This window comes from Ambystoma mexicanum, chromosome 7p (assembly GCF_040938575.1).
Source record: "Ambystoma mexicanum isolate Mex_15411 chromosome 7p, UKY_AmexF1_1, whole genome shotgun sequence".
Lineage (NCBI taxonomy): Eukaryota > Metazoa > Chordata > Amphibia > Caudata > Ambystomatidae > Ambystoma > Ambystoma mexicanum.
Genome location: NC_090939.1, coordinates 281,232,583 through 281,250,164, shown reverse-complemented (window position 1 = coordinate 281,250,164; position 17,582 = coordinate 281,232,583). Strand labels below are relative to the sequence as shown.

Sequence of the window (17,582 nt, the reverse complement as noted above, 5' to 3'; positions counted from 1 at the left end):
CCGCCTTCCTGCACCCCTCAAGCACTTTACAATTAGGCAAGACTTATAAGCACTATAGCACTGAGAAAGATTTTTTCATGCAAAAATAATCACCCAGAGGCGTGGTCAGTCACTGAATAACGATAGTTAGAATTGAAATATAAGGTGCAAACATTTATTTACATGGATATTTGTGTAAAACTAGCATTGTAGTTACTTTTGCTCAAAGCACACAGTGGATTCAGTCTATGTTATATTACTTGGCATTTATATAGCACCTCATGTATCATTGGTATGATCTCAAAGCACTGGTAGGTTGAACGCCCTCGGAAGTCAATAGAGAGGGAAGGGGTCATAAGGTGCATGTGTGCACTGGCTATGTGTGCAGCAAAGGAGGCAGTTGCGTGTTAGCTGCTTCTTAGCGGTAGCTGTAGCAGTTGGGAGGTCAGGCATACGTGTCCGTTCTGGGGGGGATGACGCCCAGACTGATTTGTGGCTGCGTTAAGAGACGCTTAAGCTAGCGGTGTGCTCAGCTGATGTTTAGTCATTATGATGGGGAGTATGCGGCAGGTGTTAGTATGAGTACAGCTATACCGAATGTGTCATAGTATCACTGTGTTCTAGATGAGTGTTGGTGTGTAGGAGAGAGTAAGCATGGTGGTGTGATATGGCAGTTATCAGTTATGCGTTTGAGGTCGGGAACTCCAGCCGTACCATCCACTCCGCCCGTTCCATCATTTTCAATGCGTTTGATCTACTTTCGTTACATCCGGTCCAGGCCCTACTCCTCCGTTCCGTCCGATTCCTCCGTTTTATTAACTTTGTCCATTTTAATTACATTAGGCAATTTAGTTTTCTGTTTGTTCTATCGGTTACTATGGTGGAATATATAATTTTTTCTTTTTTTTGTTGGCTCAGCAACTGTTTTTTTTGGTCGTTTGTTCTGTTTGTGCTAAGAGTCGATTATATGTGCTAAATATAGACTACAGGCAGGCTGGCAGAGAGCACAAGGTAACTTAGTAGCTGTTCCTGTCAATCACAAGCCAATGGAGACTAAAAATATTTTTTTACCACGACATACAGAGTACTAGGAAAACGAGGTTTTTGGTAGAAATTACTGGACCAGATAAAAATATAGGTTTGATTTAAGTACTGATAGTATGGCGTGAAGATGTGTTTATGTATGAATGTTTATATCATAAATTATGCTAAACAAGAGTGACAATGTATTCCTGCTGAGGCAGCATAATGTTAATTAGCTTGTCCCAAACGGAACCCGGCTATGTCAGAAATTGCTGATGAAGAAAGGAAGAGACTGCAGCATCCAATGTATGACAAGAATAATAATTTTGTATGAGCTCTGCCGGTATCCAGTAACCAAGTCAAGAGTATTTAACCCCCAGGCCAAGCACCAGTCTTCAGGACCTGGGAGCCAGCCACAGAGGACAGAATGCTGGTTGGAAATGGCAGTCCTCTGCCATTTCCCCCAATCCTCATGATCTGTAAAGATGAAAGTTTATCGCTTGCAAGATGGACTCATGGTTTTAATTCCCTAGAGGGGTGCATTTACTCTGGTTTGAGGGTGATCAGGGGGTACACCAACATATTTAAGGGGCGCCCCTGTGAGTTGGGGTTCGCTTTCAAGAGTAAGCATAGTGCTATGGGAGTGTGTGCGTGGGTTTATGAATCACTGCAGCAGGAGCAATTTCTAAGTACAAGTTACTGATAATATTTGATCTTCTATCAGAGTGTGGCACTTGCTGACATCTACCATCCTGTCTAGATGCGATGCAAGCCAATGTTCACAATTCTAACTCGGTTTGGCATTACCAAGATTCATAATTCTGTGTGGGTCTGTCGCAGGCCAATGTTCACAATTCTAACGAAGTGTGGCATTGCTAACATTCACAATCCTGTCTGGGTCTGGCGTGTGGATAATGTCCACAATCTTAATTAGGTGCAGCATTGCTAACATTCACAATTCAGAGGTAAGGTAATGTTGAGTGGCTGGGTTTTCCGGGAGTAGAGGAATTGCTCTAATCCCCACCCATGCCACATTTATTTTGATGGTTGCTGCTGGTTGACGGCTGGTCGCTGGCTTCCCCTGCCGACACCTGCAGACAAGATCTGGAGCCGCCACTGTGGGAGCCGTCCTTTACCTCGGGGTCCTTAGCCGCAGGAGCTGCACGGGCGGAGGGCTGCCCTTGGAAGGTCAGATAAGTCCAGGTGGACCGGCCAATCAGGGGAGGTGGAAGGAGGGAGCACGAAGCTACAAGGAGATCAGGGGGAGAAGGGTTGCAAGCGGGCTGGATCGGGGGATATTTTTACTCAATTACAAGGGCCACACCCTCCTGGGCCTTGATAACATTAAGGGTTGAAGTCCTTTAAGACCCCCCCTACCCCGCTCCAGGCCCCGATTGTACCCTCTGCACCACTTCCGTCTCCCTGGTCTCATTTCCCCGTTTCACTCCTGTTAGGGAGAATTCTCATAAACGTGCCAATTCCCTTCTACCATAGCGACCCCCAGGTCTTTTTGCTGGACTTTAGGACTTTGTTTCTAACCTGGAGAGCGAGACCTTTTTCCCACTCTCTCGTATTTTTCTGTGATGTGGACTCTTATTTGTTTTGACTTTAGGGTCTGAAACTCCATAGGCATCATCTTTATATTGTGACACACAGCACCTTCAGTGCAGTGGCACATGGAAGCCTTAGATTTCCCAAAGGTTTAAATACCGTCTCCTGGTCAAACTACTGTTTAAGAGCAGTGTACTGAAATTGACTTTACTTAAATTTTTGTGCCTTTCTAGAGCCAGCACACCATCTTACAAAAGGGTGCTGGAGGGGTGACTTGGTATCCTTTTTGTCTAGTTTCCCATGTAACATTTATGTGTTACTCTTTCTACAATTAATGGCTGGTGGCAGTGGTTTATGTTTTCCTACCCTTGTGTGCGTCTGCCGCGGGCTGCAATTGCAGCTGCAGTAAAACAGTCATGGGTGCCCATTTTGTCAAAATAGCCCCAGTCTTTTTTCGCCATTTCTTGTTGGAAAGGTCCTTGCGATTTACTTGGTTTGGTTCCTTTGTCCATTCGGTCTTTGGCGAGATTCACTGGTGAAGCCCGTGTCTGGCAGGGCAGGAAGCGAGAGATGTGCCCAAAACTCCCTGTGCTTAATACCATTGGTTACAGGAATGCACCCAAAAGGTGATTGGCTGGCTGTAACGCTCACCTTGTATCCACAGGGAAGCCACCCGACTGGATTGGAGCGCTTCTGGGTTGCATTCACCTCCCCCGGGGACTCGCACTGCTGTGGGTCTATTCTGGAAGACAGGAGTTCAGTTTTTGCCACAATCACCTTCTCTCTGGGCCCGCCTCCCAGTGTTCCCCTTGCTACCCCCTTAGAGCCTTCCTCACCTTTCCTCCCAGAAATATCAGTTGAGGCTTTCGTCAAACTGGTAAACCAAAGCAACAAATCGGGCTCTCCTGAAGACCCTTGCCCACCGGACATATACAAAACAATTCTCAAAAAAGGAACCTCCATGGAATACCACAGGAACCTCCTCAACCTCTCAATCTCAACAGGTAAAGTACTGCAGGCCTTCAAATCGGCTTACATCAAGCCACTACTCAAAGACAACAGGAAACGTAGAGGACTTAACTACAGACCCATCTCCAACATACCCAACATAGCCAAACTGCTAGGAAAGTACGTCTACAAAATAACCCAAGAATTCGTAGAAGAGCACTGCCTACTAGACCAGGCACAAGTTGGCTTCAGATGTATGAGAGGAACAGAATCGGCTATCCTCTCAATATGGGACGACCTAAAAACAAATGCAGACTCAGACAACAGCACCGCCCTGATCCTCCTTGATCTGTCTGCAGCCTTCGACACTGTCAACCACGCCATCCTCATAAAGATATTAGAAGGACTGGGGATAACAGACACTGCCCTACTATGGATCAAATCCTTCCTAACAAACAGAACGGAAACAATATGGATGAAACCTTGTAAATCCAAACCCAGAGTCTCCACGTGCGGAGTACCACAAGGATCATCCTTCTCCCTGCTTCTATTCAACATCTACATGTACCTATTAATCAAACTCATCAAAAAACACGGCCTCACATGCTACAACTACGCCGACGATACTCAAATAATCTTCAACATACGAGACACCCGAGAAGAAAACACCACATTAGAGAATTGCCTCCGTGACATTCAACTGGATGAACCTCAACGATGTCAAAATCAACCCAGGCAAAACAGAGATAATGATTGTTTCAAAAAAGGGAGGAGACATCAACTACATCCCCTGGCCAAGAGAGCTCGGCACCACACCAGAACCATCATCAACTGTAAAAAACCTAGGGGTCCTAATGGATAACAACCTCACTCTGGAGCCACAAGTAAACTCTAATCAAGAAATGTTTCTTCCTCCTGCGAGCAGCAAAAAGGATCCTACCGTTCCTCTCATTCGCCAACAAAACACTCACCATCATCGCTCTGATCATGTCCAGAGTGGACTATGCCAATAGCCTATACCTGGGCATGCCCAAACGACTTCTAAAAAACTGCAACGGATACAAAATGCAGCAGCCAGACTCCTTCTCAAGCTACCCAGAAGAGAACATCACACCCGCGCTAAAAATACTACACTGGCTACCACTGAAACAGGGAATAAAGTTAAAGGCCATGTGCATCACGCACAGAGCAATACACAAAGTGCAGAATTCCTAAGCGACAAACTACGCCTACACCAACCGACAAGAACACTAAGATCAAGCACCGACATACGCCTGGAACCAAAACCCTACAACAGAAAAATACTCGGAGGATCGTCTTTCTCTCACCAGGCACCTAAAACCTGGAATGACCTACCTAAGAATATACGGAATACAACAAACCACCTAGCATTCAGGAAACTCCTCAAATCATGGCTCTTCAAAGCATAACCACAACGGAGACACACTAGAATGCCCAGACATTAAAACAATGATGAAAATAACTCCAACCCGACCACTCTTAAATTGGACAAACACTCAAACCAAAGAACCAACCACTCGACAGAGCATAAGACATCATGGAAAATAGCCACAAAGGAAGGCTTGCAGAGACGGACCACACACCTAGACCCACACGAAAGCCCAATCGACTCTCCGATACGCACATACCGGACGAACATATCCAGACCGGCAGACGCATCTAGATAGACGCTGGCCTGCGTCGCATCCGGATTGGATCGATTGAAGGATAACATGCCCGCACCTAGAAAAACGTGAATGCTAACATGGGCCACAGCTAGAGTTGTGAACACCAGCCTGCGTGGCGCTCAGATGGAGTTGCGAATGTTAGCATGCCCACACCTGGACGGGTCTCCTGACACTAGCCTGCGCCGCATCTGGGTGGGAGTTTGAGTGTTGGCATGACCACACCTGGATGGAGTCCTGGGCTCTGGTCTGTGCCGCGTCTGGATGGGAATGTGAGGGCCGGCAAGTGCCACACTCAGACAGACCTGTGAATCTTAGCATGGTAAAGGTCAGGTAACCCACTAACCAATATAAGCTCAACCTCTGCATACTTATCCCACTCAAAAAACACAACCATCTCTCGCACAAGCCGCACGCACTTCACAACACTGCAACAACACATAATCCTGAACAGCACACGTGGACTGACTCCGATCCAATACCCGCACCAAAACTCAGCACCCGGTGTATACCGAGTTGAAGCTGCCAACAGAACACCACTCCTCTCACTATCCCACTCCCTTCTTCACCTTACTAACCCATCCCACCTTTATCGTTTACAGATCCGCCTGAGCGCCTGGGGACCAATTCCGTTGGTGACTATGCGCGATACAAATACCTTTAACATTTAACATTTGTATTTCGATGAGGTGCGCTCTCCGTCCTGCTGTTCTGTGCAGGGGCGCGTCGTGGCTGGGCACCTTTCGTACCAAGTTACTTCACTGGCGTGGGCCCGGGAGTCCAAGCCGGCTGCGACTCCACTCCTGAGGTAAGTCTTTAGTTCCAAAAGAATGTGTGTCCGCAATAGTTGCCCTGTTGACCTTCTCTCGTAGATGCAGAAGGGGTGATGAAGACGTCAAGCTGATGGAGGGCGGTGCTCGAGAAGGTAAGAGAATGCGCGAAGCGCGGCACTATGAGCGTCCTTTGAATAAGGCTAACCTGTGCTATTCTTCCTTGCAGGTCGCCAAGAAGTTCCAGGAAGAGATGCGGCCAGATGGAAGCGGAGTGTAGTGTGGACGATGTCCGGACCGTTGTTGAATTCCAGGAGACCTTCGATAGGTAAGCAGAAACTGAAGGCGATGGAATCTGAAGACGAACGCTTACTAATTGTCCTCTCTCTCCCCTCTGGGACGTTGCTAGCGGAAGATGACAAGCTCCAGGGAAGACTCCGGAGCGAATGAGGAGCTGGATGCTGAACAGGTAAGGAGGATTAATGGTGGTGGTGTTCTCCTTGTAGATGTAGGCCAAGGATGCTGCAAGCAGGTCTTGGTGAACGTCACACTGCGAGTGCAGAACAACGCAAAGCGCGTGCCTCAGCTCGGGCGTGGCTTAAATAGCCAGCAGGGATCATAGGTGCCTCCAGGGCGGACCACGCCCTAGATGCTAGACTGCATGATGCAGTTCCACGCCAAACCTGTGGGGGCAGCCATGTTGGTCCATTCCCCAATGGAAACTCCACCTGCCATATGAGCTTTGCGCCAAAGGCGCCAGGACTGGCTCCAGGATAGTCGATGGGGGCATGATTGAGCCCTTGGGGCCCTGCAGGAACACTGTGGCGAGGGCCAGAGACCCAGAGTTCCCAGGCCAGGGGCTATGGTCGTGACACTGTCCTCAGAGGACAGCCACCCTGCTTTGTGACTGACAGCTAGGCTGCAATGAATGGGAGAAACCTGCATAAAAGGCGAGGCTTTTTGGCTTGGAAGGCAGCGTCGACCACTGGACAAGTGTATCCGAATAAGAACTTGGAAAAGATGCCTGATGCAACTCCTGGACTGCTGGTTTGCCCGGTGAAACCCTGCTGCAGTGCTGAGGCTCCGAATTTGACTAGAGAAGCCCTGTAAAGGACGACTTTCCCCATTGGGTTGGTGGGACCAATCAACCCCAAGACGAATTCATCTGGAAATCCTCTCAGAGCTCGCTGTACTTACATTGCTGCTGCAGGAACCAATTGCCAGGGAGAGGAACACCAGAATCAAGTGTGTCGTCTTTAAGTCGGACCAGAGCTCCAGGAAGATCCTCCAGACTCCCATGAAGCAGGATTGACCAAGTGTGAGCCACCTCAACAGAGTGCTGGACCCCAGATGCGAGGAAAGTTCATAAGGCATCAGAGAAACGCGGTGGTGCTATTTGCGAGAAGCAGAAACCGTGAAGTGCTGGTGATCTGAAGTTTGCCCATTGCTGCTGCTGATTTTCAATTCGCAGTGCAGGAGTCCCCAGATGTCCTCCATCTTGTCCCCATGATATGCTATGATATGATATGGCATTTGTAACGCGCCTATACACAGGTGTTTCAAGGCGCTGAGGCCCAGGAACAACATGATCTGCAAACCTACACGGGAACAGAAGCCAGCTGGAACCAATTTCTTCAGACCTAAGGTACTGTAAAACTAAGGGACCTTATCTCTTTTTGTGTAGCCTTGCTAGTTCTCAGTTGAGACTTGTCTTGGTTGCTTTTGCAGAGTTGCTTGCAGCTTTGCCCCTCACAAGCCTCCCAGATTGTGGCCCTACAGTGATTTCATTTCTACAAAGACTTCTAAAATATTGTGCAAGACTTTACTTGCCTTCAAGAAGTGCTCCAGCTCCCCTAGTATTTGCTCAATTGACATTGGCTGTCCTGGCTCCCAGAAAGGCTCTTCTATCCTCAGACTTTGTGCTTTAACTATCCCTCAACAAATGTCACACATTCTATAACTTGTGTAGATGGGAAAGGGTTACTTTATTTTGCATTGGGGCGGGGGGGGGTTCAAAAGTACTTACCTGCTTAAGAATATTTGTTAACCTTTGTTTTATTCACCATTTTCCTTTTTACACCAAACTCAGTATTGCTCTAAATGTACCGGTGATATATCAATGTCCACAGTGTCCTAGTTATTTAAGTCACCTAAGGGTGTAGAAGTGTCTGTGCCTTCCCAAATGGGTAACTACTGATTTAAAGAAACCGTGTGTGTATTTTGAAGTATATTTTTGTGTTACATATATTTGCTCGCTTCTAAAGAAGGCTTAGTCAAACTGACTGTTAAATAAATCATTTTTAATCAAGAAACCTTGAGTGTAAAAGTTTATTTGAATACTTGTCACTGTGAAATTCTATGTTACAACCCGACAGCTCACACTGACCCCTCTTGAGCGAAGCCTAGCTGCTCAGTCACTCTACCAACCAGTGTAGTATATGCTTATACCAAAAGGTTGGGCAAAAAGGCAAAGGGTGGCTCCTACATTGGCAGCTACAAACTGTCTGCAGGTGTCAGCAGGGTATGCCAGCTGTCAAAAAGCAGCAACCATCAAGGTAGGTGTGGCCTGGGTGGGGCATGAAGGAATCACTACTCCAGAAGCCCTGCCACTCAACCTACAGTCAGAAGAAGATAGAGCAGGATATTATTACTAGCCAGCTTAACAACTTGATAGAACTATGAATATTAGCCACTGCCACATTTAGAGAGAACTGTGAATGTTGGCCTGCGTCACATCCGGACAGGACTGAATACTGGCCAGTGCCGCATCTAGACAGGTGTGGAGATGATCATGTGATGCATTCAAAGAGAACTTGGAAATTGGCACTCATCACATCTGGAGAGCAAGGACATAACCCACTAACCCAATATTCAAATCTCTGCATACCCAACTCACACGAAAATCCACACAATCATCTTCTCGCCCAGAAAACCGCACGCACTCCAACAACAAACATACAAAACATACATCACACCAACAGCACACGAGGTCTTGCATCGATCAGATATTCGCACCCAAAGCTCAGCGCACTGAAAAGCAAACTGAAGCTGCCAACAGCACACCACTTTTCTCACTTTCCTATTCCCTCTTCACCCGACTAATCCAACCCGCCCTCTTGTTTGCAGATCCGCCTGGGGACAAATTCCATTGGTGACAGAGCAAATACCTTTAATATGAACATTTCTCTGCCACTTTCACATTGAGAGTTTGGTTAGACCTTAGTGGAAACCTTTCCTGTTCCACTAAAATGGCTTCTGTGTACCCCCTCGCCAGGGTGGGATCTGAAAAACCCTCCTAACACCCGCTTGCAGCCAAACCAATATACTCCTAAGCAAACTATCGCCCCGCCCCACACCACCTACTGCTTCTGGAAGTCAGATGTTTGAACTAAAACCCCATCTCATCTCATTTTACAAACTACAAAGACCTACCTATTCAAGCAAGTATTTTAATTCAACCAAAACAAAATGGAGGCACACCTCCCCTTTACCCCCCCACCACAAAGCTGCATCCAATAGGACCCGAGGACTGGACTAAGGCAAGGGGGGGATAGCTCATGGACAATCTGCTCGACGTGGCAGCAAGACAACATGGGGCATCACAAAAGTCTGATCCCCGGGCCACGCTTAGAAACCTCTGGGTATTAAGCGCATTATAAATAACGTATCATATCACCTTGCAACCCTCACTTCATATAAAACGTCATTATTTTTCAGAATCTTAAAGTAGAGAGCATTAACACTAGTAAATACTTAGATTTAAAAAATAAGGCTTGAAAAAGAGAGAGAGAAATCGGATTACACACACTTCACAATTTGATCTCTGATGAGGATTGAAATTGTTTTACCTTCATTATTGGAAGAGTTTTCGGAGACCGGTACTGGTTCATTAACTATAGCTGCCATATCCAAAAGTGGCTGAATGATTTCTATCTGGAAAACCCCATTTTTCTGCCATAGGTTCAGCACACGAACAATTTTACTCTGTTAAAAGAAAAAAAGATGCACATTTAGTGTAATGCTGCACTATATGGTCCTCACTATACAATGCATGACAGACTGATTTTTCTATACTCTGGCCTGGTGGACAGATGTATAGAAGGGCAACCTAGTATTGTGACAGACAACTCTGGGAGCTGTAGCCAAACCAGTTCAGGGTAGATGGACAAGTGGTCTAGGCCAAGTCTATCAAGAGGTGGAGAGCTTGTAAGGGGTCCACAATGAGCACACAGTGAAACAATCTAGGAACACTTATGACAATGTATAAAAATACTTCATTTATGGCCATATAACAGTGAAAATTACTAACAGGTGTTAGGCGGAAACCTGTGCAGTTCCCTCTGGGACCACTGCAAAAGATTTAGGACTACAGGTGTTTGGCAGTAAACCCACTTGGTAGCAGTCTGTACCACACAGATTCACTTGGTAGCTGTGGCTGAGCAGTCAGACTTCCCTCAAGAAGAGTTAGGCAGTATGGAGTATACAAAATAGGACAATCTACACAGTAGAACAAGCAAACACGGAACAAGGCTTCGGTGTAAAAATATAAAGGTATTTTTATTCTTAACGACACAGCTATATAAAACACTCTGGCACTAATACGGCAAACAACTTCAATCGCAATTGCTGAGAAAAAGATCAATCCCTCTAACAATAGTTCGACAAGTCTAGGTTCAACGGCATCACTTATTTGCAGCCAGAGGTGTATGCTTTCCTAGATGGCACTCTAGTATTCGTTAGGATGGGAGAGAAAAAGGCGGGTTAAGAAATCAACTCGATACGAATACTTGTAAGAACAAAGATGCAAGTCAAGAAGACAAGACCCACTGTAGATTCCAAAGTTCAGAGGCCAGGCCCACTCGGAGAGAGCCAAGGCGATATGTCCCAAAAAGTATCTTAGTGGAAATGCGTTCGAGTCTTTGTAGCAAATTGTTATCGGCAGATTGGACCAGTTCAGAACAACACGCTAGAGAAAGCTTGGAGGCGACCCTATGGAGAGGCGAGGGTTAAGACACCTCACTCTATCCGGCAACAAGGGAAGCCAGGCAGACAGTACCTTGATTGTGGAGAGACAGCTCAGGCGGGGGCAGTTGTCCCTGGTGGTGGATGCACGTCCGGTCTTTGCCAAGAGAAGAGATGATCTCGTCGTCGAAGGAAAGCTGAAGATCGTTGCACCACCAGGGAAGAGACCAGCCGCGGAGTGCTCCGTCACAAGGCACCACCTTTTGGTCGCGGTACAGGGGTAGTGGCTATCCGGTTGCCGAGGTGCTCTGCACGGGCAATTCGACCACTGCGTCCTGAGGCGAAGAAAAAGCAAAGGGGACTGGTTGTTCCCACCAGTCAGGGGAAGAGACTCTCCGGCAGGGAGATCTCCTCTGTCGTCGGGAAGTGGTGAGTCGGTTCAGCAGGGCTCCACCGGAGGTGTCATCGTTGCAGGTCGGCTCAGCTTTACCCTCGCCGGATTCTTAGGTCCTGTGGCGACTTCCTGAAGATCCAGTCCCAAAAGCCCTGCTTTTATGCAGAAAACCTCCATTCATTCTGCCTAGCTATCACTCAAAACACGCTAAGTGGTGAGCGGGGAGGCTCACCACTTGGGCCAATCACACCAGAGTGCGACCGGAGGTGGCAAGGCAACTCGGTCCAGGGTGCCTAAACCCCCTCCCACACCCCTGTGGTGACCCAGACAGAAGGGCACCACTTTGGAGGGTCTCTGTACAGAAGCCCCCCAAAAGTGGAACAAAGGGCTCAACCTTTGGTTTAGGAGTCATAGAGGAGAACACAGACGCCATTTTAAAAAGCCGAGTTCTGGCAGAAAATTCCATCCGATAGACTTATTTAAGATAAGTAGACCGGTGGTATGTTCGAGATTAACGAGAAAAAGTATCAATCTCCAACAATGGGAAGAATCCCATAGGGTTATGTTCGGGGTCGAATATAACAAGTAGTTTCCACTGCCACCAGCCAAAACTCGGCGAGGGGGGACGGGACAGTGCCCCCTCGAATAACAGACCTAGGAGTAATCGAATTACCCCTACTAGTACGTCCACAATAGGATGGTTTGTACTAGTTCTGTTAGTAAATTTAGGTCTAGTAAAGCCAATGGTGACTTTACATGCCCGGGGAGACAGTAGTCAGTCCCCGGGTATGGAGTCTATGATGGAGGTCCGCTAGGACGCCCCAGTGCTACGGCACGGAGGGTGCGGGATAACACACATAGCAAAACATATGAGACCCTATGGAGTAAAAGACCCCATAGCCCATAGAACACTGACATTCAAAGGAATTACACACATTCATGTCCAAGAGTGGGAGAAAAAAAAAAGTCTCACTTTTGGCAGGATGGAAAAAAAAAAATCTCCAGAAATCCAGCAAAGCTGCTGGGGGACTCACTAGGTTAGGAAATTCAGCCTAAACAGAGAATTCTCCCTAACAGGTAATACTATCAACACCAACTATGACATGCATTACTGTAATAGCATTTCTGATGATTTTAACTGCTTAGATTCACATGCTGTTCATATAGTCCGACATCTAGTGGAAATCGCAGAGTATTGCACCTTTCTTTCAAAGATCGAAAGGGGATATCAACATGGGCGTGACTAATTATTCCTGATGTGACATGTATGTACCCAAAAGCCCTCACTCGCCGAGGTCCCTATGGTTGTGTTTTTTCTGCTGTGAGAGAGCCTTATAGTCAGCTTGAGCGAGTAAAGAAGAAAGGTGTAAGAGGTCTATGTTCCTTCTACTCCACGATGGGGTTCAGGGGGGCATGTGAATCTAAGCAGATACAATCATCAGAAATGCTTTTCCAGTGGGTAATGCATGCCTTCTGATGCTTGTGGATCTGCTTAGAAACACATGCTGTGAATAGGCTAGCGAGCAGTACCCAGAGATGGTGGTGGGATGTGAGAAGGAACAGTAGCAAGGAACACGTTACTTACCTGTAACTTTTGTTCTCAAGCATGGGTATGGCATGGATTCACATGCTCCTGAATATTCCCTGTCAGGCTGGGAATCCTCAGTAAAGAAAAAAATCAGTTTCATTTCTGAACTGTCTTTCTCCTAACAACCAATCACTAGTCTCTGGGTCATACTGCCCCCAGCCAATGACTGCCCTCTACCTAAGCTCCTCCTCTTGCAGCCATCTTCAGATTTGGTAGCACGTAAAGTGGCAGTAGGACCAAGAGAGAAGAGCCACAGAGGGGTAGGCGGGAGGGTTCGCATGTGAATCCATGCCAGACCCATGCTGGAGAAAAACAGTTACAGGTAAGTAACTTGTTCCTTCTCCAGCAAGGGGTCTGGCATGGATTCACATGCTCATGAATAAAGAAAACATAGCAGTACACATGCACAACCATGGGAGGTGGCAAGGCTCAACATTCCATTAGACAAAGAGGGAAGCCCAATAGAACCACAAACATGGTAGCTCTACCTTTTATCGGGGTATGTGAATCTAGTACAAAAGAGGTAGATAGCAACTTAGCAGTCAGAGTAATCAAAACATTATATTAATACTGTTTCATTATCCAGAATAGATATGTTTTCAATAATATCACAGTTAAAAAGCAAAACATTTGCTAGCTATAAATGCACATAATGTGAAGTGTTAAAACACTGTCTAAAAGAGACGATTTAATTGGGACACATGTACCTATATCTAATTAGGTAAAGTATGTATTCTTCACATTGTTAGTTTTCTAGACTATAAATTAAACATATGGCAATTTCTTATAGTCTACTCCCTATAGTTGGAATAAGTATTCAACACTGATAGTTTATAACTGGTGTAGGGGGACTCAACATGTTTCAGTTCTCATTCGTGACTTAGAACTTTCTTCAGGAGATGTGCACTGTATTTTGTACAATTAAAAAACAAATAGAGCTGCCATAATATCCATTGGTATTGATTGCAACTCTTGTTGACAGTGAGATAATGTTCTCTTGTTGTTGGGACTGTTAAGAAAACAGAGAATGAGAAAGTAAACTTTAAATGTTTAATTGTTTCTCTTAATTTAAATTTAATTTAAACTGGGCCTGGAATATTTTTTTTACCTGGTCCCGATTGGGGAGAGAATATTTGGAGGTAGAATCCAAGTCAAATAGCTGTACAATGAATTCTGTTTAGCTAGATCTGGAATTTAAATTGATATATTCTTTTAATACCCGTTGTCCATAAATTTAAGCCGTACCGTATAAACATATCCAAGTGAAGCAATTTTATAAAAGTCAATTAACATACCACCTATTGGTTGATAATTAGGTATAGGCAAGTCATTTGTGTATTCTCCAAATGTGTTTCCACTATGGATCTGGTTAAAGTCAGCGATCGCTGTTGACTTAAATTCAACTGTAATGGAATAATAAGCATGCTTTGTTTAGGTGAGTCTGTTTAAAGTTATTAACTCTTATGACAGAGCAGTAGAGAGAGACTCTTAATTTCAGGGGCTAGGCTCACCTTAATAGAGTATCTATAATGAATAGGTTGTTCAAGGATTTTATCAAGGACTCCAGATATTATTTGCTTGTAGTATAATCGAGCATTTAGTGCACGATAACTGTGCACACCAGATTCCTTGTTGGTGTCTGTAAAGGACAAAAACAAAAAAGGATTCTTAGATCTTTGGGGGCTTAATCTCTAATTAACCTTGGTGCCTCGCGGCACCGATAAACTCGGGGCGTTTCGTGTAAAGGAAAGCTTACCTTTACTTTAACACGCGATCTGTAAGCTCTCAGTGCGTGTTGGGATAGAGAGATCCCTCTTGCATAACGCGTGTAGTCAGGCAAACGCCGTCAGTGCGTTTCTTAGGTCGCGGGCGCCATCTTAGGTGTGGGTATATGACATGCATTACTTACCGTAAAAGCATTTCCGATGGTTGTATCCGCTTAGATTCACATGCTGTGTATAGTCCGACATCCAGTAGTCACTGCGCAGTATTGCATCTTGTTTTTTCGAAAGTGTCTGTAATACTATCCCTATAGTGACGTGTAGTGTACCCAAAATCCCTCACGCGTCGAGGTCCCTCTGTTTGTATTTTTCTGCCATGAGGGAGCCTTATTACTACGCTAGTGTGTACAGAAAAGAGAGAAAGTGATAAGACGTCTATGTTCCTTCCATCCGAGCAGGGAGGAAGGGTGGGCGAAAGAGAATCCAAGCAGATAGAACCATCAGAAATGCTTTTACGGTAAGTAATGCTTGTTTTCTGATGTGTGTTAATCTGCTTAGAATCACATGCATAGACTAGCGAGCAGTACCCGGAGTTGGAGGTGGGTTGTGAGAAGGAACAGAAGAGAAAAGATGTTTTAGTACTCCTTGTCCCACCTAGGAATCAGATCCAGAATGGGCATCTAGACAATGTTTTGTAAAGGTGTGTACAGAGCTCCAGGTTGCCGCTTTGCAAATGGACTCAGGGGGAACATTTGCAATGAATGCTATGGCTGCCCCAGTGCTTCGAGTAGTGTACTCTAGGCTTGAAGGGAAGTTCTCTCTCAGCAAGAGAGAAATAGAGTGATGCACTGGACAGTTTATCTAGATATAGTGGATTTGGAAACTGTATCTCCTTCTCTTCCTGCCGCCAGAACTGATTAGTCTTTCTTAGTGGTCGAGTTCTTTCCATATAAAACATGACTGCCCTGCGCACATCAAGTGTGTGCAGGCTCTTTTCTCCCAAGTTTGATGCGTTTTGAAAGAACGTTGGTAGTTCTATAGACTGGTTGACATGAAACTTTGAAATGACTTTCGGTGCAAACCTAGGGTGTGTGCGTAGAACCACCTTATCTTTGTGAACTGTTACAAAGGGATCTAGGATAGAGAGCGCTTGTATTTCACTCTCTCCTAATGGAGGTGATAGCTATCAAGAAAGCAATCTTAAGAGTGAAATCCTTAAGGGTTGATTTATGCATGGGCTCGAAGAGGAGGGCCCCCATTAGCCTGGTTAAAACAACATTCAGGTCCCATCCGGGTGCTGGGTTAGATATAGGAGGGTGAATTCTCTTCACTCCCTCCATGACGGCTTTAATAACTGGAACCTTCCACCATGACACCTTATGCTGTGACAGTGTAGGCGGAGAGTGCAGCAAGGTGAACTTTAATAGAATTAAAGACTAACGCTGAGTCCAGCAAATGAGTCAGGTATAGAACAATCTGTGTAGGAGAGCAGTCAACGGGTTTGATTCTCTGAGTTATACCAGATGACGAAACGTTTCCACTTACTAGAGTAGCAGTGGCGAGTGTTCGGTTTCCTTGCCTCTCTGAGAATGTCCATGTATCTCTGAGGGAGCTGCAAATGTCCAAATTCTATGACCTCAGGAGCCAGGGTGCCAAGTTCAAGGTCTGTGGGCATGGATAAAGTGTTTGGCCCCTGTCCTGTGACAACATGTTGTACGGGCAGGGAAGTTTCACTGGAGGAGACACATCTCCATCAGATGCACGAACCAGGGTTGGCGGGCCCACATGGGGGCCACCAGTATCATGGTAACTGGTTCCTGGTGCATCTTGTGCACTATCTTGTTGAGAAGGGGAGTCGGGGGGAAAGGCGTAGACAAATTTCCATGACCATGTTATCCAGAGACTGTTCCCCTTGGAGCAGTTCTGGGGGTACCTGGAGGCGTAATCTTGGCATTGGGTGTTCGTCATAGTTGCGAACAGGTCGATCTCTGGGAAGCCCCATTCTGCGAAAACGTTGGAGACGATGTCTTCGTGCAGTCGCCATTCGTACTCTGCGGGTAGAGGGAAGTCTATGCTGAGCCCGTCTGCCAAAAGACTGAGTACCCCTGGTACATGTTGAGATAGTAGGAACATGTGTTTGAGAGCCCACTTCCAGATGTTCTGGGACAAGCTTGGACAGTCCTGGAAAGTGAGTGCCCCCCTGCTTGTTCATGTAGTACATTGCCGTGGTGCTGTCCGCGAGGATCAGCACTGTTTTTCCTTGTAGCTGTGTCTGGAAAGCCTTCAGTGCTTTGAAGACCGCCAACAATTCCAGCAGGTTTATGTGTTTGGATGCCACACGGAGTCCAAACTCCGTGCGCAGTCTGATGGGATAGGTGAGCCCCCCATCCAGTGAGGGGAGTCTATGGTTGGAGTGACGTCCACTGCGGGGGTGGCTAAGGATTTTCCCAACACAAGGTTTTCCCTCGACCACCACCGCAGCGAGAACCAAGACTTGTGAGACAACCACTAGATCGTCCCATTGTCCAATGGCCTGACACCACTGGCTGTTGAGCCACTCCTGCATTGGAAGGAGTGGCATTGCAAGCCCTGCATTGGGCTCAGGCGCGCGTGGGGGACCAAATAAATACATGACGCCATCATTCCTAGCAATCGCATGGCTTTGCGTACCGTCACCTCCCGACGGGCTACATATTGAGGGATCTGAAACAGCATGTTTTGGACCCTCTTGGAGGGGAAGACAAGGCCGTCCCTTGTTCGAATTAGAGCCCCTAGGAATTGCTTCACTTGGCTGGGGTCTAGACTGGACTTCTTCTCGTTGATGGAGAAGCACAGGTGGAACAAGAGGTCTACAGTCTTTTGGGTGTTTGAGAAGCATGTTTCGTAAGAATCCCCTGTTATGAGCCAGTCGTCGAGGTAAGGATAGACTGGAATGGATAGCCTGCGCAGGTGTGCCGCTGC

General features: G+C 46.4%; 1 protein-coding gene across 2 annotated transcripts in view; it reads right to left on the bottom strand.

Annotated features, from left to right (window-relative positions):
• Positions 1-17,582, bottom strand: part of SCAF4 (SR-related CTD associated factor 4) — a 1,175,829-nt gene that overhangs the window by 1,030,685 nt on the left and 127,562 nt on the right. For both annotated transcript variants that reach the window (XM_069636348.1, XM_069636349.1), the window contains exon 5: positions 9,805-9,940. In XM_069636348.1, the coding sequence (XP_069492449.1) occupies positions 9,805-9,940 (136 nt within the window). The remainder of the gene's footprint in view (positions 1-9,804; positions 9,941-17,582) is intronic.